Source organism: Molossus molossus, unplaced genomic scaffold (genome assembly GCF_014108415.1).
Source record: "Molossus molossus isolate mMolMol1 unplaced genomic scaffold, mMolMol1.p scaffold_m16_p_2, whole genome shotgun sequence".
Taxonomy (NCBI): Eukaryota; Metazoa; Chordata; class Mammalia; order Chiroptera; family Molossidae; genus Molossus; species Molossus molossus.
The window spans coordinates 2,307,000-2,330,909 of record NW_023425355.1 but is presented as its reverse complement, the minus strand read 5'-3'; the positions used below and the strand labels follow the sequence as shown (position 1 = coordinate 2,330,909).

The 23,910-nt window shown below is 47.3% G+C and overlaps 1 protein-coding gene across 1 annotated transcript; it reads right to left on the bottom strand.

The window, feature by feature from the left end:
* Positions 1-2,965: 2,965 nt before the first annotated feature.
* SLC7A3 (solute carrier family 7 member 3) lies at positions 2,966-7,068 on the bottom strand. Its single transcript, XM_036271231.1, has 11 exons — positions 6,699-7,068; positions 6,094-6,252; positions 5,726-5,903; positions 5,415-5,527; positions 5,069-5,291; positions 4,759-4,898; positions 4,557-4,659; positions 3,975-4,141; positions 3,622-3,788; positions 3,184-3,292; positions 2,966-3,081 (listed from the first exon to the last, which is right to left on the bottom strand). Exons 1-11 carry the CDS (start codon positions 7,066-7,068, stop codon positions 2,966-2,968), a joined length of 1,845 nt encoding a protein of 614 aa, XP_036127124.1.
* Between the last annotated feature and the right edge of the window lie 16,842 nt (positions 7,069-23,910).

Below are 23,910 nucleotides of genomic sequence, written 5' to 3'. Positions count from 1 at the left end.
ATTTACTGTTGAAAGTATTAGATGTCCTACCTTTCTTCCCCTCATTGCCCCCCTACACCCCACTTCTACCCACCCCCAAGCTGTAACCACACTGTTGTCTGAGTCCATGGACAATGCATATATGCACATAAGTTCTCTGGTTAATCGCTTCCCTCTGAGATACGTCAGTCTGTTCCATGTTTCCATGCCTCCCGTTCTATTTTATTCATCAGTTTATCGGGTTCATTAGATTCCACATATAAGTGAGATCATGGGATACTTGTCTTTCTCTGACTGGCTTACTTCGCTTAGCATAATGCTCCCCAGGTCCCTCCATGCTGTCTTAGGGTAGGAGATCCTTCTTTTTACAGCTGCATTTTGTTGTGTTTCCAATCAATAGTGTGTCTTTCAGATCTAATATGACCTCTTGGCACATATAGTTTTATTTAGTTTTTTAATGGCTGTATAACTATTCCAATTAATTAATGTATTTCAACTTATTTAACTAGTTCCTTGCTGATGTCCATTAGGTAGCTTCGAAGTTTCATGCAATTATGAATAACACCACAGTAAATATCTTTATATTGTAAGCTTTTTCAAAATTCCTATAGGTGGAATTGTCAGATCAGTAGTGGGATATTTAAAATTTTTTTTCTTTATTGGTTTGAGAGAGAGAGGAAGGGAGAGAGATAGAAACATCGATGAGAGAGAATATCAATTGGCCGCCTCATGCATTCCCCCCACTGGGGATTGGGCCCAAAATCTGGGCATGTGCCCTGACTGGGAATCGAACCGGCGACCTCCTGGTGCATGGGTCGACGCTCAACCACTGAGCCACACCAGGCAGGCAGAAGTAATGTTTTAAATTCTTGTACCCTCAAATTGCCCTCCACAAGTTACCCTAATGTATATCCCCATCAGGCAGAAGACTGCCTGTTTCCCTTCACTTTTGCCAATGCCAGTCTGTAAAGAACTGAGATCTCATGGTTCTTTCCACTTGCATTTCTGTCACGTGTGAGGTTGAGTGTTTTTCTTATATATGTTGGTGTCTCATATTCCTTTTTTGAAAACTATACATCCTTTACCCCCTTTTTCTGATTTGTAAGCACTCTTTGTATATAGGAAAATTAATTTGTACTACAGTTTTTCTCTTTTGGTTTTATTTTGCCCAGGACACTCTTGAGGCCCACACAGCTTTTCACATACACATGTATATCCTGATGGCTGCTGAATCTAACCCAGCCCAGACCCCTAGACCAGCTCCGAGGTCCAAACGGTGATTATGTATCTTCACCAATATGAAGCTCAACTCATGTATGTTTAGAAAGTCAGCCTATCTGGAGAAAATGCATCTTTCTCCATATATACTCTTCCTCTTATGCTATCTTGGCTAATAATTTGATCAGTCACCCAGAAATTTCACCCAGCAATCCTCTAAGTCATCCATTTTTCTTGCCACCTGCATTAACCTGACCAAAAAAACTGAAACTTTTACCCAAATGGCTGCGGTTCCCTCCTAATTAGTTACTCCGGGCAGTGTAACACGATGGTTAGGGAGCACAGGCTGCAGTCAGACAAAACAGGGCTTGTATCCTGACCTGACCATTCCAAGTTATGTGATCTAGAGCACATTTCTTACTCCAAACTTGCACCTCATCTGTAAATAGAAGTATCATGAAATCTACTTCACAGGGCTATTGTAAGAACTACATGAGATTGTATGTACAATGTCTAACATATAATACACTCAGTAAATGGAAGCTATTACCTCACTACTCTAACATCTTTTTAAGACATCTGAATTCCTTGGTAGGGTATACCAAGCCATTCATATGCTCTATTACTGTTCACCACAACCCTATACATGCTACCCTTCAGCTACATTAAGCTATATGCTGTAGCCTCAAATACAGTATGTTTTTCACACTCCCGTGGTTTGGGGTACACTTTTTACTGGCGGACAAGCCCTCCCCTCAGTCCACTTCACCAGCGATTCAAGATGCGGGCCAAGCGTTCTCCTTTGGGATTCTGCAGCACTCAGTACTTGCCTCTGCCCTGGCACGGATCACAGTTTTCTGTTTACCTACTTATCCCTTCCACTAGACTGAGTTCCCTGTGGGCAGGGATCTTTTATTCATGCTTGTATTCCCAGCACCCAGCACGGGACCTAGTGTTTTGTAGGAGCATCACGTGTTTGTTAAATAGATGAATGACTAGTTCTGGGTCTAAGCAGAGCTCTGACCCCACCTCTCTTTTCCCTTCCTACTTACGTAGCAATCAGTATCTACATTACACACACACACACACACACACACACACACACACAATCCTTTACCAACCTCCCCATTGTCCACTTCTGTCCCAGCACTGCCAAACCCCCAGCCAAATTTCTGTTTCTCAGGAAAACACAGGAGTCTGAGACTGGTCCAACTAGAAGGAGTGGAACGGAACACAGTGGTCTCAGTATGGGCCATGACTAATGCCAGTGTTGAGATCAGAGTCCATCCCAAACCCCCGAGATGAGTGTGGCTGTCTACTTATTCAGAAACCAACCTTTAGTGTAGCAAGGGAAAACATATCTCAAGATTATTCCTGTAAGCGTCAGTAGACTGGATGACTGCTTCCACCACCCTCATCCCTGAACCAACAAGCACACACAGGCATAACAGATACTTTTGCGGGGACTGGAACCAAGTACACTGATCTGAAGCTCTCCGCAACGAAAGTCAGGCTTTCCATCAGCTCCAGGAAGAAAAAAAAAAAAAAAAAAAAAAAAAAGACATGGTTTCTTTTTCTAGATCCTTTTAATATTTTTAAAAGCCAGTAAGCAGCTACAGGTGCAATTAAAAAGTAGGCAAGTTTAAAAAAAAAAAAAAAAGGAGAGGAGAAACAGCCAAGACCCATTAGTGTTCCCCCAACTTCCCACTGCTGGCTCTCTGTGTGCTCAGGAGTTCTCTCCATTATTGTGTGGGACAGCAGACAATATTCAGGTACTACTGAGATCAAATTCTACTGTTCGGGTCCTAGTCTTGAGTGGAGGTTCATCATTCTTAACCTCTTCCAGGCTGTGCTGGATTCCATAGCCGAAGTAGATAGCAAACCCTAGTGTAGAAACGTAGCTGTGAGGTGAGGAAATAGTGACCAGAGGGAAAGGAATTGGGATAGGACACCCACGAGGCCTACTCTTCCCAAGTGGATACCTACCAATCACCATCCAGACCCCAAATCGGGCCCAGGTGCCAGCTGTCATCTGCATCATAAGGTAAACATTCACAAAGATGCTCAGTAGTGGGAGGAGAGGCAGAGCAGGTACCTGGGAACAAAACAAGATCTTTTTTGGACATACTACAAGGTGACCTAGAAAGAGATCCCTAACCTACTCAGACAGGAGAGGGAAATCCTAACTGTGTATTTCAGTGCCCACTCATTTAGTGTACCTCATATGGAACTGTAAGAATACCCAAAATTGGGGGAACTGGAAAGGAACTGAGGCGGGTCAGAGAAGAAGTCTGGTCTAGGTAGCTCCTAGATCATTTCTTTCTTGCCCAATTAAAGAATATCTCTGAACCTGATTCAACTGCAAGGGGTCTAAGCCTATTTTCTTTCAAGGTGGGTTGGTAGGGGAAAGAGAGAGGTCATTACCTTAAAGTGAAGGGGAGTGGAGCTCTGTGGCTGTCTCCAGATGACCCCAGTTATCCCAGTAATGAGCATCAGCAGCAGCACAACTGCTGCAATCCACACTGGGTCTCCAGAAAACAGTGGAACTGACCACTGGGCCAGCACCAGGCAAAGGACACTCAGGAGCAGAGCTTCAAGAGTCAAGTTGAGAACCATCAAAAGCAACTCTTGAGACCAACGTGTGAAGACATTAGGCATCCATTCCAAGGAGGGTCATCCACTCTCTCTAGTCCTTCCTCAGTCACCAAATGCCACGCACTGTCTCCCCACATCATGCTGACCTGGAGCCACCCCCAAGGGAAAATCCCATTGCTCACCAAGCATTGAGGAACAAACATTGACCACTTGGCCAGAGAGCAGAGTGGGGCTGGAGTTGCTTGGACAAAAGAGTGCCTGTAAGGTCAGATTTTCTGTTTCAGGCATCGTCTCCTCCTGCAACTCCAGTTCATCTTCCTCCATCTTCATCTCCTGGCCAGGCTGATACCTGAGGCAAGAGTAAGAAGGTGGTAATAAGAACAAGCCTTGCCCGGCCGGTGTGGCTCAGTGGTTGAGCATCAACCCATGCACCAAGAGGTCTCCAGTTCAATTCCTGGTCAGGGCACATGTCTGGGTTGTGGGCCTGATCCCCAGTGTGGGGCGTGCAGGAGGCAGCCAATCGATGTTCTCTCTCATCCATGTTTCTATCTTCCTCCCTCTCCCTTCCTCTCTAAAATCAATAAAGAAACAAACAAAAAAACAAGCCTTAATGGTTTTTAAGATCTCTCAGGCAGCTTAACCTCCCTGGGCACTATGCAGGGCAGAAGATCTTTGGGGTGGGGGGTGGGGGAAGCAGATCTCCGTCATTCCCCCTCCAAGAAGAAAAATCCAAATCTCAGTATGCACAGAGAGTTGAGTCTCACCTGAGGATGAGAACACAAATGGACACCAGGGAGTAAGCCAGCAGGGTCCCAATTGACATGAGGTCCACAAGATCGGCGAGTTCAAAGAGGAATGCCATGAATGCTGCAATGGATGGGCAGAAAACAAAAAAATGAGAAAAGCGAAGGGCAAAGATAAGGGGGTTGGCGGAACAACTGGGGGAGGGCAGAAATGATTTTTCACCTGCAATAATGCCAGAAACCACAGTGGCTACAATGGGGGTGCGTGTGCCACTGTGGATCCGGGCAAGGAAACGGAACAGCAGGCCATCCTCCGCCATTGCGTAGATCACCCGCGGCATGGGGAACATAGAGCCCAAGAGGCTGGGGGAAGAATGTCCAGAGTGGCATCAGTTGACTGATCTCTCTTCCCCAGTCTGCGAGGTTAAGGAGTCTCCACCTTCTCCTCACAGCCCTTTTAAGGGGTCTTCTGTGTGCTGAATGCTAGAACCTGAGGCTCTGACAGCAGAGGACAACACACATTTGCCACTGACCTGGTAGAAAGAGCACAGAGGGATCCAATAGCCACAACATAGCGGGCAGGGGCCCAGCCAACGTGAAGAAATGCCTCAGGCAAGGGACTCTCGGGGTGAAGCTGATAGTAAGGCATCATTAGCGTCAGTGCTGAAGAAACACCAAAATACGCCAAAAAGCAGACGAACAGTGAAATCACGATGCCCAGGGGGATGGAACGCTGGGGGTTCTGGGCCTCTTCCCCTGCAGAAAGGGCACAATGTTCTGGGTCAGGAAAGCAGCATCACTCCTCCACCTCCCCCAGTCTGCATGCAGCCTGAGCACACACTGTGCCCAAGCCCGGGACAGAACAGAAGGGCCAGTTACCAGTAGTAGCAATACAATCAAAACCAACAAATGCATAGAAACAGGTAGCTGCTCCACGGAGAATCCCCTTGACGCCGAAAGGCATAAATCCTCCAGAGCCCAGAGAGCCCAGGCTAAAGTGGAAGAAGGAATGGAAAAGTTAAGGGTGTGTCCAGCCAACTCTGTACCTTTCCTCTAATGCCAAACTACTGAGGTCTTCAATGCCTAGGCTCCCATCCCTCCCCACTCCCAACCCAGAATCCCTCAGCCTGGATGCCCCTGCTCCCCATCATGTTCCCAGCTCTGCATCTGCGGAGAGTGAACCTCCTAACCTATGAGTATCATTGAGTCCATCCATGGCCAGTTTGAAGTCCTCTTCTGTGAGCCCCCAGTTGTGCACGTCCCCTTTAATGAAGCCAGAGATGATGACAAAACCGAGAACCAAAAGGTTCACCACTGTGAACACTTTGGTAACCAAGGCCGACTCACTAGCCCCCAGAGCCAGCAATCCTGTGGGAAAGAGACATTCAGAACTCTAAGCAAGAAAGTCCTCAGCCCAAGCTTGTTTCCCCACCTCTATGTACAGACTGCTCCTTCCCAGCTTCTCTTCTTTCTCACCATCACCACCCCCTCCAAGCCCTTCTCAAGCCTCGTCCCTCCTCACCCCACCCCCATCATTATCGTCGTCCCTTGCTCTCACCAGTGAGCAACAACACAAGGCCCAAAGCAAAGAAGTCTGGATAGTCTGCAAGGACATGGGAAACATTCAGAGAGATGCTTCCCTGCAGGGTCTGTGAGATGTGGTTCCCAATGAGGTTGTCAAAAGCTGAACTCCAGGCCCGGGCCACACTGGCTGTACCTGGAGGAGCAGAGGGAGAAACACCGGGTCAAGTTTCCTCCCTCCTCTCCTCCCTCCCCCATAGCAGGCTCAAAAGAATCCCTGTGGTTTTCAAGTAGACTTACTCTTTAAAAACCAAAACTAGTCAATGTAAGAAAACCAGGACCAAGGGAAGTAGAATGAACAATGTCTCCACACCTTGAAGCCTCCCCGCCCGCCAGCAAACACACACATTGAGCGGTATTGAAGTCCTGTGAATGCCTTCGACATTCCACCCAGATTTCCGGACTCAAAAGCCCCTTCCTTGCCCTGGGAAGGGCACGGAGGCATCCGATTGGTGCTTCTCTCATTGATGTTTCTATCTCTCCCTGTCCCTTCCTCTCTCTCTAAAATCAATAGAAACATATTTTTGAAAACTAAAGCCCCTTCCTTGGCTGAGCAGTTTCCCCCCTGCCCCAACAGCTCACCGATGACATAGGAGAGGATGAGGTTCCAGCCAGTGGTGAAGGCCCAGAGTTCCCCCACAGTGACGTAGCTGTAGAGATATGCAGAACCAGATCGGGGAACCCGGGCCCCGAACTCCGCGTAGCACAGCCCAGCCAACACAGAAGAGAGAGCGGCCACCAAGAAGCAGATCACAATGGACGGGCCTGCTTTATCTTTGGCCACCTCCCCAGCCAGGACATACACGCCTGCACCCAGTGTGCTGCCCACACCCAGGGCCACTAAATCCACGGTGCTCAGGCACCTGGCAAGGCGCGTCTCAGCCATGCCTGGCTCCAGTGTACGTCTGCGTGCCAGCTTGTGACCAAATCTGCGAAGTTTCTGCATCGGCATCCTAGCTGGGATGGAAGAGGATGCTAGGATCTGCTGAAAGCCAAGACAAAAACTCTTCAGTAGGGCTGTAACTCCTAAACTCTAAAAATGAATTACAATACCCATTCCGCCAAGCACAGGTGCAATGGGGGGGATGGGCTGGAGGCTATTGAAGAAACGAAGCTTGTTTCTCCACAGCCAAGTCACTTTTCCTCTATCCTCAGTCTCTTTCCACATGGGGAGGAATGACCGTATCTCACATGAAAGTCCCCTATAGTAAGTACGGTGGCCTGGCACCTGCTCGGTCTGGTCAATATCAGTCTCTTCTTCCTCAGGCAGGGACGCTATGGGGTTTACCCTTCCACCCAGGAACCATGGAGCCCAATATGTCTGTTTCCTGGCCTGTAGATCCTTGGAAATTAAACAGAACTCGATTCAGGAGGGGCCAGCAACTAGGGGATGGAGCCCAATATCCACCTTCGTTCTCAGCGCTTGCCCCCAGGGCCACTTATAGGTGTGGTTCCTGCATGGCCCGGAGATGGCCATGGTGGGGACGCCACCTGGGGCGGCGGATCAAGAGTGAGCAGAGCCTCAATTCCATCCTCACCAAGCCCACACCGCGGAACTGCGTGGCCGTGGATCAGAGGAGTAAGCAAATGTTCCCCCATTTCCTCCCGCCCCGCTAGGCTGACCAGCAAGCATCAACAGTGAGGCGGGGCTTCGACATCTAAAGACTTGGAAGTGCCCCCCAAGAGGGGCCCCTGAGCAGCCCGAAATTGCTCACACCGGGGAGAAGGGGTTCGGCACTAGGCCCCCCTACTCAGCTCCCAGACCGTTATGCCCTCACTAGAAACGGTTGGGGGCTGAGGTGGAGATGGGAGCCTTAGCTCCCGGGGCCGGGGTCTCGCAGCAACAGGTCACGGCTGCGTTGATGCAACTGCAAACCATGGTTGCCTGATGCAACTGCAAACCATGGTTGCCAGAGAACCTAGGCATGCCCGGACCCTCGCCGTCCCCCTCCGACGCACGTGTCGGCCCCCAAGGCTTACCAGGGAGCGGGTAGTCTGGAATCGGCTCGGCGAGGCTGAGTTAGGGCGAGTTGGTTTGGGGGTGCCCACTTCAGTTGCTCAGGCTTCAAAGCTGCTGCTTGGGGTCGTTGCGCGCCAAGCGCCCCTTATATACACCCAGAGGCGGAGCCGGTAACGTCATGGGATCCCGCCTCCAATCCTCCTCCCTACACACAACACACACACACACGCACAAACACAGACACGCGCGCGCACACCCACACGCATGCACACCCACTCCTCCGCTTTGCCAAAGGGATTGCGTGGGGCCTGAGACTGTTTCCCACTGGCAACTGCAAGACCTGCGTGGCCAGGAGCGAGGAAGGGGGAGGGCAGCGTTTATTCCTCGCCTATCTCCTAGCCTGGCCGGGAGAGGCTTTCTGGCCAGAGACACCCTGGGATTTTCTACCTCTGTATTTGGCGGGGTGGGGGAGGGGTGAGAAATGGAGGGGAAACCACATTGCAGTCTCCAACTCCCTCCCCCTCGGTCTTCCTCAGATTTCCTTTCTACAGGAGGGTCCCGCACCCCTGAAATCTTTCCCAAGTACCATGCCAGATTATGCACAGCCTCTGACGCCGACCCTCGGCTGTCGCTCTCAACTGTGGGAGTTTCCTTTTTTAATTGATTTTTACTAATGTGTAGTTGGCATACAATATGCGGGTGTTTCTTGTGGGTTTTCCTAAGGCAGTCAGCAAGAGAATGGAAGATGATTTCAACCACCACCTGTACACATAATTAACCCCATCTAGATTCCCAGGCCCCTGTAAATGGTAAACTCTTAAGTGTGAAATTCTGACAATATTGAAATACTGGAAGAGAGCACTCATCTAATTCCATTTTACTGATGAGTAAGCTGAGGCTCAGAGGCATGACTTGCTTGACATCACACCATAAATATTTGTTCACTGATAAAACCTGGCTTGTCCAACTTACATGCCTGCCTCCCACAGGTACCATACCTCATTTAAATGCAGGAGAGGAGGGGGTGTGGTCTCAAGCAAAGCCAAATCAGGACAAGCACCAGCATGGAGACAGGCCCTTTTAGGCCAGGTGTCTGTGGAAAACAAAAGAGGAGCTGAAGAATCAAAGAATGATCACACCTGGTGTCAAATCCATACTGCCATCCAGCCCAATCAGCTCTGAGTAGTAATGGATCAGCACGTGTTGTGAAGGAGTGCTTCTCCCCCAGCAAAACATCTCAGGGAGTAAGGATGGACCCAAATATCCTTGTTTCCTTTAAAGAATCCATTACGGCCCTGGCCAGTTTGCTCAGCGGTTAGAGCATCGGCCTGCGGATCAGAGACCCTGGTTAGGTTCCCGCTAAGGGCACGTACCTCGGTTGCAGTTTGTCCCCGGCCCTGGTTGGGTCGTGTGGGTGGCAGCTACTCAATGTGTCCCTTTCACGTCAATGTTTCTCTGTCTCTTCCTCTCTCTCCCTCCTGCTCTGTCTGAACAAAAAATGGGAAAAAAAAGTCCTCAGATAAGGATAAAAAATAATAATAATAAAATAAATAATAATGAAGAATCCATTATGAACATGTCACCCACAAAATCTACCCAAAATCCAAGTCCTTTTCCAAATAATTGGTATTTTCAGCTAACTACAACTCCATTTTGTCATTCCTTAAATATTTATTGAGCACTCTGTGTACAACAGCTAGTATAGCAATGAAGAGACTACAAAGGAAACATCAAATAAAATCCTTGCCCTCCCAGACTTAAAAATCCAGTTAGGGCAAGAAAACACACACAGTATAATTGAAAACAGTATTACATAGTGGTTAGGAGTGCAGTCTTTGGAGTTAGACCTAGGCTAAATTTCTGGCTCAGCACGGCCGGTGTGGCTCAGTGGTTGAGCGTCAACCCATGCACCAAGAGGTCACCAGTTCGATTCCTGGTCAGGGCACATGCCCAGGTTGTGGGCCCGATCCCCAGTGGAGGGCATGCAGGAGGCAGCCCATTGATGTTCCCTCTCATTGATGTTTCTATCTCTCTCTCCTTCTACCTTCCTCTCTCTCTAAAATCAATAAACAAAAAGAAATAAAAAATAAAAATAAATTTCCGGCTCAGCCACTGTGGCCTGGAGCAAATTTTATAGCATCTCTGAGCTCAGTTTCTAGATATAATATACACGTTTCACAGGGTCGTCATGCTACTTAGATGAGATTATGAAATCAAATTTTCTTGCCTGACACATGGGAAGTATTCAATAGCAACTTTATTCGTATTCAGAATAATATATTTGTATATGATAATGATGTGGTTGCTTCGAGTAGGTGATTGACTCAATTGTGAGATTAATTGACAAATGTGTGTTGTAAATATTCAGGGAAAGAAGTCATCAGTACAGACTGCAACATATAAAAAAGCCCTCTTAGTTTGTAAGGGGTTGAGGAGGGGGGTTGGCAGAGACTTGAGCTGAGCCATGATGGGTGAAGGGTGGATTAGCTCTGGACCCACAAAGAGGTATGAGGTAAAGTCAGGGTCCCATGTAGAGACCAGCCTAGCAAGTGCCGTGTTTGTTGGACAGCAGAGGAAGATAAGGTTAGGTAGTGGATGACTCCCTCTTGGAGTAATGGGTGTCAAAAATTTATCACCTAACATGTAAACAGTAATTCTTATCATCAGTCATAAACTCACACCAGTCAAACCTAAATGTGGACTTAATAGGCACTCAATTATCCAATAAAAACTTGATCAATTAATTAGAAGTATCAGGAGGTACCCTCCAATTCTAGTATTCCACGGTTTTGTGAACAACTGTTATTCACCTATTCATCCCTTTCATGAATCTGTAGCTAGCATTCAACCATATTTCCTTCCTCAGCTTTTATGTTTCTAGAAGTTCCACGGTGTCCTCATCATCATGGACTTTCTCCAACTTCAATACCTCTTGTGGTACAATGAGCGGACAGGTGAAAAATACTGACTTTTATTTTATCCTTACCCAAGAACATTTTTGCATTTATCTTCAGATAGAGCAGGAGGGAGAAAGGGAGGAAGAGAGAGAAAGAAACATCGATGTGAGAGAGACACATCTGATCGCCACCCACATGACCCCAACTGGGGCCTGGGACAACCTGCAACCGAGGTACATGCCGTTAGCAGGAACCAAACCTGGGAGTCTCAGGTCTGCAGGCCGGCACTCTAACCGCTGAGCCAAACTGGCCAGGGCTTTTGTTTGTTTTTATTACAAAACAATGTAACAGTAATGCAAACTGCAAAAGAAGTCACCCATAATTCCTAACAAACCAACTATTTGTGTTTTTGCATGCTTTGTTATGGTTTTTGTCTATATATATGTATACATAGGGGTACGCAAAAGTAGGTTTACAGTTATAATACAAATAAATAATACAGTAATTAATAATAATAGAAAAATAAACTCAGTTTCACTTTCACATACTCACAACTGCAAACTTACTTTTGTCCACCCCATATATCATATATTAAATTATCACATAATTGTGCATTCTCCTTTTTTCATGATCAAATATTTTTTCAAGTTACTACTAGAATTTATTTTATTTTATTTTGTAAATTTTTTATTAATTTATTTTAGTTACAGATGTCTCTCCTTTTTTTCCCATTGACACCCTCCTCCCCATCCCCCCCACCCCATACCCAGCTTTGTTGTCCGTGTCCATCAGTTATGCGTATATGAATATAAGTTCTGTGGTTTATCTCTTCCCTCCCCCCACCACCCCCTCTTCTGAGGGTTGTCAGTCTGTACCCTACTTCCACGTCTCTGGGTCTACCCTATTCCTCAGACTGTTATGTTCATTATATTCCACAAATAAGTGAGATCATGTGACTACTAGAATTTATTAAAGATAAAAAAGTGTGTTCAGTTAAAAAAAACACAAATATTTATTTAATCATTCTGAAAAAATAAAATCAGTAGAACAAATGTATATGAACAATACAAAATAAATTAAAAAATTCATAAGTTCATAGTGACACTTTTAAAAGCCAGGAGGACCCTGGCTGGTTTGGCTCAGTGATTAGAGTGGTAGCCCACGGACCAATGAGTCATGGGTTCAATTCTGGTCAAGGGCATGTACCTGGGTTGCAGTTCGTCCCTGGCCCTGGTCAGGGTCATGCGGAAAGCAACCCCTCAATGTGACCCTCTCACGTCAATGCTTCTCTCTATCTCCCTTCCTCCCACTCTATCTGAAATGAGATGGAAAAATATCCTCAGGTGAAAATTTTTTTAAAAAGCTGTGGTACATATACACAATGGAGTACTACGCAGCTATAAGAAAGAAAGATCGCTTATCCTTTGAGACTACATGGAGGGACCTGGAAAGTATCATCCTAAGCGAAACAAGCCAAACAGAGAAAGACAAATATCATATGCTCTCACTTATTTGTGGAATATAATGAACATAACAGTCAGAGGAATGGGGTAGTTCCAGAGACATGGAAGTGGGGTACAGACTGACAATCCCCAGAAGAAGGGATGGTGGGGGAGAGATAAACCACAGAACTTATATGCATGTATGCATGAACAGTGGACATGGACAACAAACTGGGGAAAGGGCAGGGAGGGAGAGGGAGGGGGAGGGGGAATCAGTGGGGGAAAAAGGAGAAACATCTGTAACAAAACTTTAAAAAAAAAAAAAGGGCAGGAAGAAGCTCTTCTTTTTTTTTTTTTTATCCTCACCCGAGGACACTTTTCCATATTTTGTTCAGATAGAGTGGGAGGGAGAGAGAGAGAGAGAGAACCATCGACATGAAAGGGACACATCGAGTGGTTGCCACCCGCACGACCCAACCAGGGCCAGGGACAAACTGCAACCGAGGTACGTGCCCTTAGCGGGAACCGAACCCGGGTCTCTCTGGACCGCGGGCTGACGCTCTAACCACTGAGCACCCGGCCAGGGCAGCTCTTCTTTATACATATATATTTATTTATTTATTTATTAAAAAAAATTTTTCCCTTTATTGCTTTTAGAAAGAGAGGGAGGGAGAGGGAGAGAGATAGAAACATTAATGAGAGCTCTGGCCAGTTTGGTCAGTGGTTAGAGCGTCAGCCTGTGGTCCAGAGAGACCCGGGTTCGGTTCTTGCTAAGGGCACGTACCTCGGTTGCAATTTGTCCCCGACCCTGGTTGGGTCGAGCCGGAGGCAGCCACTCTACATGTTCCTTTCATGTGGATGTTTCTCTCTCTCTCTCTATTCCTCTTTCTCCCTCCCACTCTTCCTGAACAAAAATGGAAAAATGTCCTTGGGTGAGGATTAAAAAAAGAAAGAAAAAGAAACATCAATGAGAGAGAACATCGATTGGCCGCCTCCTGCATGCCCCCCACTGGAGATCAAGCCCACAACCTGGGCATGTGTCCTGATGGGGAATCGAACTGGCAACGTTGGTGCGTGAGTCAAAGCTCAACCACTGAGCCACACCCGGCCGGACAGCTCCTCTTTATAGAAGAATACCAGCTAATGCTAGAATTAGAAAATCACTATCTCGCACTCACCAAAGTAATAACTGATTCAGACAAGGCTAATCAATAGATAAAGTGTTGAGAAACAGAATATTCATATGATCTCAAACTACTCCCCCCTCCCTGATTACATATTAATTACAAAGGGAAAGGTACTTATCTTAGCTTTCCATTTCTGCCACAACAAATTACTACAAACTTATCGACTTAAAACAACACAAATGTATTATTCCACAGTTTGTCTAGGTCAGAGGTCTGGCACTACATAGCTGAATTCTTTGCTCAGGGTCTCGTGAGGATAAAATAAAAGTGTCTGCATTCCTTTTTAGATGCTCTGGGGAAGAATCCACTTTCAAACTCATTCAGATTGTTGGCAGAATTTATTTCCATGCATTTATAGGACTGAGGTCCCCATTTCCTTAACATGTGGTCTTCCCATCTCCAAGCCACAGTGCATCAAATCCTTCTCCTGCTTTGAATCTGACTCCCCTTCTTTTTTTTTAATTTTTTTTCCTTTATTGATTTGAGAGAGAGAGAAAGTGAGAGGGAGAGAGAGAAACACCGATGAGAGAGAACATCGATCGGCTGCCTCTTGCACGCCCCCCACTGGGGATCAGGCCCACCACCTGGGCATGTGTCCTGACCAGGAATTGAACCAGCAACCTCTGGGTGCATGGGTCGACACTCAACCTCTGAGCCACACAGGCCAGACGACTCCCCTTCTTCTACATTTAAGGGCTCATGTGTCTACATTAGACTCACTGAGATCATCCAAGACAATCTCCCTATTTTAGGAATTGGTAACCTTAATTATATCTGCAGTCTTTTTTGCTATGTAACGTAACACATTCTTGAGGAGAGACGGTCATGGGGATCAAAATTCTACCTTCAACGAAACCTTTACAGTGAGGAAATCTGGGGGGAACCAACTTAACCAAATGACCAAATTTTGCATCACAAATAATGGGACAAACTGACATTGTGTGCTCTACATGCGATATAATGAGAAGTACATATCATCCATAATATATTTTTTTCAAAGAATGTTAACCTAAATCTAGCCATTGAGAACTAGCCAGTAGCCCTGCCCAGTTTGGCTCAGCGGTTAGAACATCTGCCCGCGGACCAGAGAGTCCTGGGTTCGGTTCCCACTAAGGGCATGTACCTCGGTTGCACTTTGTCCCTGGCCCCGGTTGCCGTTGTGTGGATGGTGGCCACTTGATGTGTCTCTCTCGCATCGATGTTTCTCTCTCTCTCTCTCTCTCTCTCTCTCTCTCTCTCTCTCTCTCTCTCCCTCCCTCTATCCCTCCTGCTCTATCTGAAGATAAATGCAAAAATGTCCTCGGGTGAGGATTAAAAAAAAAGAACTAGCCAGTATGGTTAAGGTGGGGGAGAGGGAAAGCAGGCAGGAGAGTGTCAAAGAAGGGACATCTGTAATTTAAAAAATGAATAAATTAAGTGTTAAAACCTTTTAAAAAGTAAATAAAATAAAAATAAACAAAAAAATCTAAATTGCGAGATATTCTACAAAACAAAAGATAACTTTAGCCAGTAGTCTGCAAATGTCTTGATCAACAAAAGAAAAAAAGTAGGGGAACTATTTTAGCTGAAAGGAGACTAGAGATGACATTATAAAGTACATATTACTCAATTGGAACTTTAAAATGTAAAAATAAACAGCTAGAGAGGACATTATTGGGGCTATTGAGGCTATCTGAATTTGTGTTAGATGATGGTACAAGATGAGCCATCCGTATTGTATCAATATTAATTTCTTGTGCATGATAATGGTATTGAGGTTATGTATGAGAATGTCCTTGTTCGTAGGAGACACGTGCTGGGTATTTAAGGATAAAGAGGCATGAACTCCCAAATGGTTCAGCATAAATAATGTGCATTTGTGTGTAGAGAGAGACAGAGAACAAATGGGGCAAATGCTGGCAATTGGTGAATCTAAGTGAACAGCATATGGGTATTCATTATACTACTCAACTTATACTCAGCTTTGAATTTTTCATTAAAAGTTTAATAATGATCACCCTTTTAGGGACATCAAGTAAAGCATAGGAAATATAGTCAACAATATTGTAATAGCTATGTATCATGCCAGGTGGGTACTTGAAATATTGAGGAACCACTTTGTAAAGTATATGATTGTTTAACTGCTATGCTGTACACCTGAAACTAAGACAAAATAATATTGAACACAAACTGTAAGTGAAAAATAAAATTTAAAAAATGAGCCCTGTGCCTGGCCGGTGTGGCTCAGTGGTTGAACATCGACCCATGCTCAACCAAGAGGTTGCCGGTTTGATTCCCGGTCAGAACACAAGCCCAGGTTGTGGGCCAAATCCCCAGTGGGGGGCACGCAGGAGGCAGCCAATCAATGTTCTCTCTCATCGATGTTTATATCTCTCCCTCTCCCTCTCCCTTCCTCTCTCTCTAAAATCAATAAAGAAAAAAAATATTTAAAAATCAACCCTGGCCAGTGTAGCTTGCTTGGTTAAAGTGTCATTCCATATGCTCTGGTTGTGAGTTCAATCTCCTGTAGATCCCGGGTTGAGGTGTGTGTATTGATGTTTCTCTCTCTCTCTCTTTCTGTCTCTTTCTTCTTCTCTCTAAAAATCAATACAATTAAACAAAATTTTAATCACAAAAAAATGATTACCTTTTTATAGATGATAATTCACTAATTTCACTTTTTCTAAATAAGTCTGTAATCCACTTGAAATTTACTCTCATGTATGAAAAGCGATATATGGTATATGGGTATACATATTATATGGTTATTATATTACATTATATATATTATATATGACATTATATATAATATATAAATGATTTGAACTGTCAAAATACAAATCAGTCAGCCTAACACCATGTATGAGTCATTCTTTTCTTAACTGATATCTACCCCCATCATATAGTAAATTGTTAAATATAATAGTATGTAGTTCTGGATTTTCTATTCTTCAATTAATTTATGTCCACTCTCATGCCAGCACATTAAATTTAACTTTTAATTTAAAAATTACAAAAACAAAACATGTTCTTGAGAACGTAAAAGTCCACTTCCATCCAGTTTCTTTTGCTTTCTTCCAGATTCCATGCCTATACAAGAAAAAATATGCATAATATGAACACATATATCCTTTTTAAAATACAAATATGTTTGAAACAGACTGAGGCACCCCAGAGGGAAGGGGGGAGGGGGCAGGAAGAGATTAACCAAAGAATTTATATGCATATATGCATAGCCCTGTGGACACAGACAATAGGGTGTGAAGGCCTGGGGGGACCTGGTGGAGGGGTGCAATGGGAGAAAAAGGGGGGACGTTTGTAATACTCTCAACAATAAAGATAAACTACATACAATATGTTGACACTATACATATTTTTCTGCTTTTTACTTTTTTATTAAGAATCAATTGTGGACTGCTTTCCAGATCAGTCCTCACGGACCCATATTCATTCTTTTATTTATTATTATTTTTCCCCATTCATTCTTTTAAATGACCACTAGTGTTCCACAGTATGGATGGCCCATAATTTAACCAGCCTCCTGTTTATGCACATTTATGTGGTTTGTAGTTTATTTTCCCAGCACAACATTTGAAATAATAGGTTCTTTACCATATTTTAACGTTTGTTAAGGCAAGACTTGCTCCTTCTACAAAGTACTCCAAGCACTTTATTTCTCAAAGTGGAACAGCCATTTTACATTCATTTCTGCTATAATGCTTGTTTTAAAAAGGAGAATTTGGCCCGGCTGACGTGGCTCAGTGGCTGAGCATCCATCCATGCACCAAGAGGTCACTGGTTCGATTCCCCGTCAGGACACATGCCCAGGTTGTGGGCCCCATCCCCAGTGGGGGGCGTGCAGGAGGTGGCCAATCGATATTCTCTCTCATCGATCTTTCTGTCTCTTTCCTTTCCCTTCTTCTCTCTCTAACATCAGTAAAGATTTTAAAAAAAAAACGTTTAAGAAATGATAATTTGCTCACACGCAATTTATGTATCAGGCGACAATTTGAGCAGAATGTGAGCTTCACCTTCGCTTACGTACAATTTCGTCTGTGGGAAACAGTAAACAAAGGCAGAAAACTGCACCCAGATAAACCAAGCCCTGCAGGAAGACACATAACGACGAGCACATGCGTACACTGCAGAGGGCTACCAGCTACATCAATTTACCACGCGGGTTCTGAGTCACAGCCATCCACATCTGGCATTACAACTTCGTCAAATTTCTGATAACACTATCACCACCACTTTACAGTAATTCACAAGCTAAAACCATTCAATGCCCTTTTCCACAAGCAAACTTGAGGTTTTTTCCAAGATCAAGTGTCGTATTTATTGTAGTAGTCATTGTAAGGTCTCTCGCCGAGGAAGAAAGAGAAACGGAGCCACAAAAGCGGGCAAGAAAGTTTTATTGGAGCGCGCCCGGGAGAGGTTCGCTGGCCCGATTCGGGCCAGGGAAGTCGCGCTGTTCTGTCCGCCCAGGAAAGTTTTATAGGGGAGGTGGAGGACCAAGGAGGGGAGGTACTTGATTGGTTGAGGGGTGAGATGAAGTGATTCTGCATAATGTGGAGGGGAGGTATTTGATTGGTGGTTTCGATTTCTCCTGAGCCGTCTCTTTCCCCGAAGTCATGTGATTCCTCGGAGCCCGCTGACTTTACATTCTGACCTTTTGTGTTAGATGTGGGCGCCCTTTTCGGTCTGGCAGCTTCCTGCTGGATAGGGGTGTTGTGGGGAGGGAAGGTCAGTGGTCGGCGGCTCAGAAGGGAGTCGCATGTAGGGGTGAAGTAGCATCTGGTTGACAGCTACTCGAGAGACCTTGCGGATGTGTCTTTGTAAAAATCTGAGGATAGCCCTGGCCGGTTTGGCTCAGCGGTTAGAGCGTCGGCCTGCGGTCCTGAGAGACCCGGGTTCGGTTCCCGCTAAGGGCGCGTACCTCGGTTGCAGTTTGTCCCCGGCCCTGGTTGGTCGTGCGGGTGGCAGTCACTCGATGTGTCCCTTTCACGTCGATGTTTCTCTCTCTCTCTCTGTTCCTCTCTCTCCCTCCCACTCTACCTGAACAAAAAATGGAAAAATGTCCTCGGGTGAGGATAAAAAAAAAAAAAAAATCTGAGGATAAAAGGAGCAAACATCAGTAACAGGCAGATAATGAGGAGAGGGCCTAGGGTGGGTGCAATCCATGTAAATGCTGGTGATTGCTACCATCCTGAGAAAGGGTTATCTGTTGTCTGCTTCCTGAGGAGCTCGTCTTGCAGTCGATTCAGGACGTTGCTATTTTCTTCTCTAGACCAGTCTCATTGATACAGTAGCACATTGTTCTTGGAGGAACAGACAGGTCCCTCCCTTGTCTGCTGTCAGTAGGTCTAGGCCCACGGATTTTGGAGTGTAACCTGAGCGGGGGAGGTGATCTGGCGCTGGAGAGAGGCAAGGCATGTTGCTAACCCTCTACAGCTATGTGGAGTTTTTCTTCCAGCTGGGAAGCGGTTGTTAGCCGTGGCCTGTGGCGCCACCTCCCATACCTGCGGCAACGAGGGAGGAGGCTAGAGAGAGCCCACCAGGACCGCGAGAAAGACTGTCCTTTTCTCCCGGCGGGCCGTTGGGATAGCAGGGAAAGGAATTCCGCTTGGCCATACATCATAAGTTGGGGTACTAGAGTAACCAGTAAGCAGGGAAAAGGGGATGAGGTGTTTATAGATTTAGTTAGGGTTTCATTGCACCAAAAGAATCCTCCAGGTGGCGCTTTAAGTAAAGCAGTGACCACAATAGTGGAGGTGCACGGGAGGGAGACGAGATGAGGAGGTAGAAGAGCCTATGTAACATAGAGAAGTTTTGGGTGAGGAATTCCCGGAATAGGGGTACCTCTGTTAGCGGAGGAAAGGGCGGGCTGGGTGGAGTCGAGTCGTTGAAGCCCTGGATTAGGGGAACTGCCGTGAGACGTGAACGGCCAAGAAAAGCACACACGAAGCAGCCGGTAACATTGCCCAGTCCGGGGTGATTCAAGGTTTCTGCCCCTTGACGTATCAGGGCCAGCCAGGAGAACGGGTCTTTTTGGGGTTGCAGGTGACTGTCCAGGGTGGCTGAGGGGTAGCTGTCCGCATGCCATCTGTAGACTTTTCCTTCTACACTTTTTACCCATTTCTGTCCCAGGGGTCTTTGATGATGAGTTTAAATTTGGACGACTGGAGGTAGCTTATGGCACAGGCCCGGTAGGGGCAGCCTCCAAACGCCTGGGGCCACCGACAGCAGTGATCCTGGGTCTGTTCATGCAGGAAACAAACGGTGGAGCTGCCGGAATCAGGTGCGCTTTTCATTTCTGACATCTGGGCTGTGATGGTGTCCGCTGCCTGGCAACCCCCAGGCTGGCAGCCCGCTGTGGTTAGGAAGTGGGTGTGGGTTGTCCCACCTTCAGTCCAGCTCTCTTGTACTTAGAAACGCCAGACGTAGGCCTGGATCTGGTTAGTCTTACTGGGAATTCATGGAATAAGGATAAGGAGAAGGAGAAGGGGCCAAGGGAGCCAGGCTCCCTCTGGGTAATCCAGAGGCAGGTGGGGCCCAAGGGTTCAGATTGCCAGTGGTCTTGGTCTGGGGCCAGCTTGAGGCAGGAAACATGGTACCAGGATGTTTATCCCATGACTTTGGCCACTCTGGGGGTGGTTAATATTACCGTATGGGGTCCCGTCCACCGAGGTTGCAAGGAGCTGGGCTGGAGTTCTTGTAGGAGGATGCTGTCTCCTGGCTGGAGGGGAACCGTGGGCTGGGCACCGTCAGGGCCCCCTATAGGCGGGAGGGTCCCATCTGCGTGTTCCCTCAAGAGGTGGTGGAGCAGTGATAGGAAAGGGAGGTACGTGGCCAGAGGTGGGGGGTTTATGGGGAAATTGTGGTTAATTAGAAATGGTCTCCCGTAAAACAGTTTAAAGGGGCCGAGCCCTGTAGGGCCCCGCAGAGTAGCTCTAGTCCTGGTGAGAGCGAGAGGGAGAAGGACCGGCCAGGAGACTTTGGCCTCGATAGAAGTTTGGTCAGGTGGTTTTTTAGGATACCATGGGCCCTTTCGACTTTACCAGATGATCTGGGATGATATGGTATGTGGGGTTTCCAGGTGATGTTAAGGGAGTTCGCTACCTGCTGAGCCACTTGAGCAGTAAAGGCAGGACCACTGTCTGATTGAATGGCCGTAGGCAGTCCAACACATAGGATGACCTGGTCAATGAGGATAGAGGCGACGGTATCTGCTGTTTCCTGAGGGGTGGGAAAGGCCTCGATCCATCCCGAAAAGGTATCAACAAAGGTAAGGACATAGCGGAGTTTTTTGTGGGGAGGCATGTGGGTGAAATCAATTTGCCAGTCTTGGGCTGGCTGATGTCCTCTCATTTGGTGGGTAGGGAATCGGGGGCGGAGACTCCCCTGAGGAGAGGTCTTTGAACAGATAGCACAGGCCACATGTACTTTTTCAATAGCTCGCTGGAGGCCTGGGAGGAGAAAGAGTGGCTGCAGAAACCGGTAAAGGGTTTTAGGCTCTACATGTAGGGAGCGGTGGATGTCAGAGCGGAGGGCCGCAGCCTGTCTCCGAGGAATATCCATCCCTGGTCAGTTCTTCTTCCTCCTTTTTGTAGAAGAGTCTCTTCTTCCTGGGAAGTATAACAGGCCTAATGGGAGTGGAGAGAAACATGGTGAGTGTAGAGGAGGTGTCCGAGGTGAGACGCCAAGCTATTGTGTCTGCATGAGCGGAGCCTAGAGAAACAGGATCTGGTGAGGTTTGATGTCCTTTGCAATGTACCACTGCTACCTCCATGGTAGCAGGAGGGCGTCAAGGAGCTTAGAGCTGAGGGTAGCATTGATAATGGGGGAGCCCTTGGTAGTGAGGAATCCCCATTCCCTGCAGAGTGCAGAGTGGCTATGGTGATGAGGAAGGCACATTTAGAGTCAATGTAGATGGTTACCTGTTTCCTCGGGCTAGTGTGAGTGCCTGGGTAAGAGCTGTGAGTTCAGCCTTTTGGGAAGTGGTGCCCTCTGGAAGGAGTTGGGCCAGTAGAGGAGTCAGTGACTACCACGTAGGCCACCCGCCACAACCCATCGGGCCCCAGTGCTGAACTCCTGTCTACAAAAAGGATAAGGTCCGGGTTTTCCAAAGGTGAGTCAGATAGACCCTCCCAGGGTCTGCTGAGAGAGTCTGTCAGTTCTGGACAGGAATGGGTAGGTTCCGGTGGCGTGGCCGGAATCGGAAGTAAGGGGGCGGGGTTGAGCTGGGGGGAAGGTAAGAGAGTGATGGAAGGAGGCCGCCCGGTGAGATGTCAGTTGGATGGTGGCTCCAAGGCTGTGAAGTATGTCTCGGCCCAAAAGAGGTATTGGGCAAGAGGCATGACTAGAAAGGACTGTGAGAATGGGTAGCCTTCCAGAATGCATGAGAGAGGCCGAGTTCGAGGGGGAAAGAAGGGTTTTCCATCAATTTCTATAACTAAGACCTGAGAAGGAACCAGAGGCCCGGAGTAAGATGGCAGAATAGAGAAGGTAGCCCCCGTGTCCATCAAGAATGAGATGGGCTTACCTGCTACCTGTAGTGTTACCCTGGCTCAGTGAGGGTGATAGGGGTCCTTGAGTCTGGGCTGCGTCAGTCGTCCATGAAGCTGAGGAGTTCAGGCGATGGGCCTGCTTGGCCGGCTTGTCCCCGGCGTGGAGGCACCGAGGATGAGCCCGTTGCCCAGAAGGAGCAATCGCTATGCCAGTGACCAGGCTGTTTGCAGCCTGGGCATGGTTTCATAGGTGGCTGTGGGCACGGGCACTGACGAGCCCAGTGGCCTTCGTTGCCACATTTGAAACAGGCCCCTGGTGGGGTTCCCTTTGGCGGCCCAGAGACCTTATGTTCCTTAGGTGGGACACCCCCTGTACCCTGCCCATGCTGGGCTGCTGTCCTCAGGGCTGCCACTAGAGCCTGGGTTTGGAGGTTTACCTTCTGCTGCATTCGAGCCTGACAAGTGGCCTCAGCCTTGTCTTCTCAGGCATTAAAGATTTAAATGCCATGTTCAACAGTTCTCGGATAGGGGTCTGAGGGCCCTCCTCTGCCTTTTGTTTCTTTCTAATGTCTGGAGCTGATTGGGAGATAAAGTGCATAGCTAGGACTGTAGCCCCTGCCTCTGAGGTAGGGTCTAGCCGGGTGTGGAGAATCATAGCATCGGTCAGACGATTCAGAAAAAGTGCCGGATTTTCATCAGGTCCCTGAGTGATCTCCCTTAGTCTGTCATAATTAACTACCTTTTGGGCTGCGTTCTGCATGCCTGCTAAAGGCATTGGACCATCTGATCTCGTCTGCATCTACCATCCTGTCCTGCTTGGTAAGTCCAATTGGGTTCTGCCACAGGGACCACCAGGGTCCCAACGGGCATTTGGTTGTCTGTGAGGTGTGCCTGGTCGGCATAGGCCTGTGCTGCCATCTGGATACGGTCACGATCATCGGGGGTGAGAGTAGAAGACACAATATCATAGAGATCATGCCAGGTGAGGTCATAAGCTTGAGTGAGGTATCTGAATTCTTTGGCAAAGGCGGTGGGGTTAGTTGAGTAAGACCCTAAGGGTTTTTCAATGGCGGATAGGTCAGAAAGAGAGAAAGGAACATGGACCCGAACTACCCTTCTGTTCCTGCCACTTCACGAAGAGGACAAAGAAGGTTGACTTCTTCCTGTGAGGCACGATGTGATTGGCTGTGGGCGCTGACAGGGGAGGGAGAGCGGAGTCAGAGGCTGGAGGCAGAGAGGGGTTAGGGGAAGATGGACCTGGGTATGGCGGAGAACTGGGAGTGGGATCAGGCTGGATAGGGGGCAGAGAAAGTTCTTCTGGGGGTTCAGCAAACAAGGAAAGGTCAGGAGTGGAGGGGTTGGAGGGGTGTCCTTGGCTAGGAGGACCTGAGCCCTGGAGCAGGAGGCACACAAGTTAGGATGGGAGTGCAAGTGCCAAAAGGCCTGAACATAAGGGACTTCCGGCCAGTTCCCATTTCTTTGGCAAAAGTTATCTAAGTTGGTATGTTAAAATCTAAAGTCCCCTCAGAAGGCCATCTAGACACATTGTCTAGTGGATATTGTGGCCAGGCCACGGCGGAGAAGAAGGTAAGTTCTTCTTTAGAGAGGGATCTATTTTTGAGAGATTTAGTATGAGACACTCTAGAGGAGTCTCTGAATCCGGTGGAGATTCCTGATTGCCCATGGTCGGCCTCAGCTCTGGAGTGATCAGAGATGAGAATTGGTGACCCGCAACTCAATCTCTGGTCACTGGACCGACGGATAGAGTAGGGGGCGTTCGGGACATCTCTGTGGAGCCCCACACACCCAGAATGGATAGGAG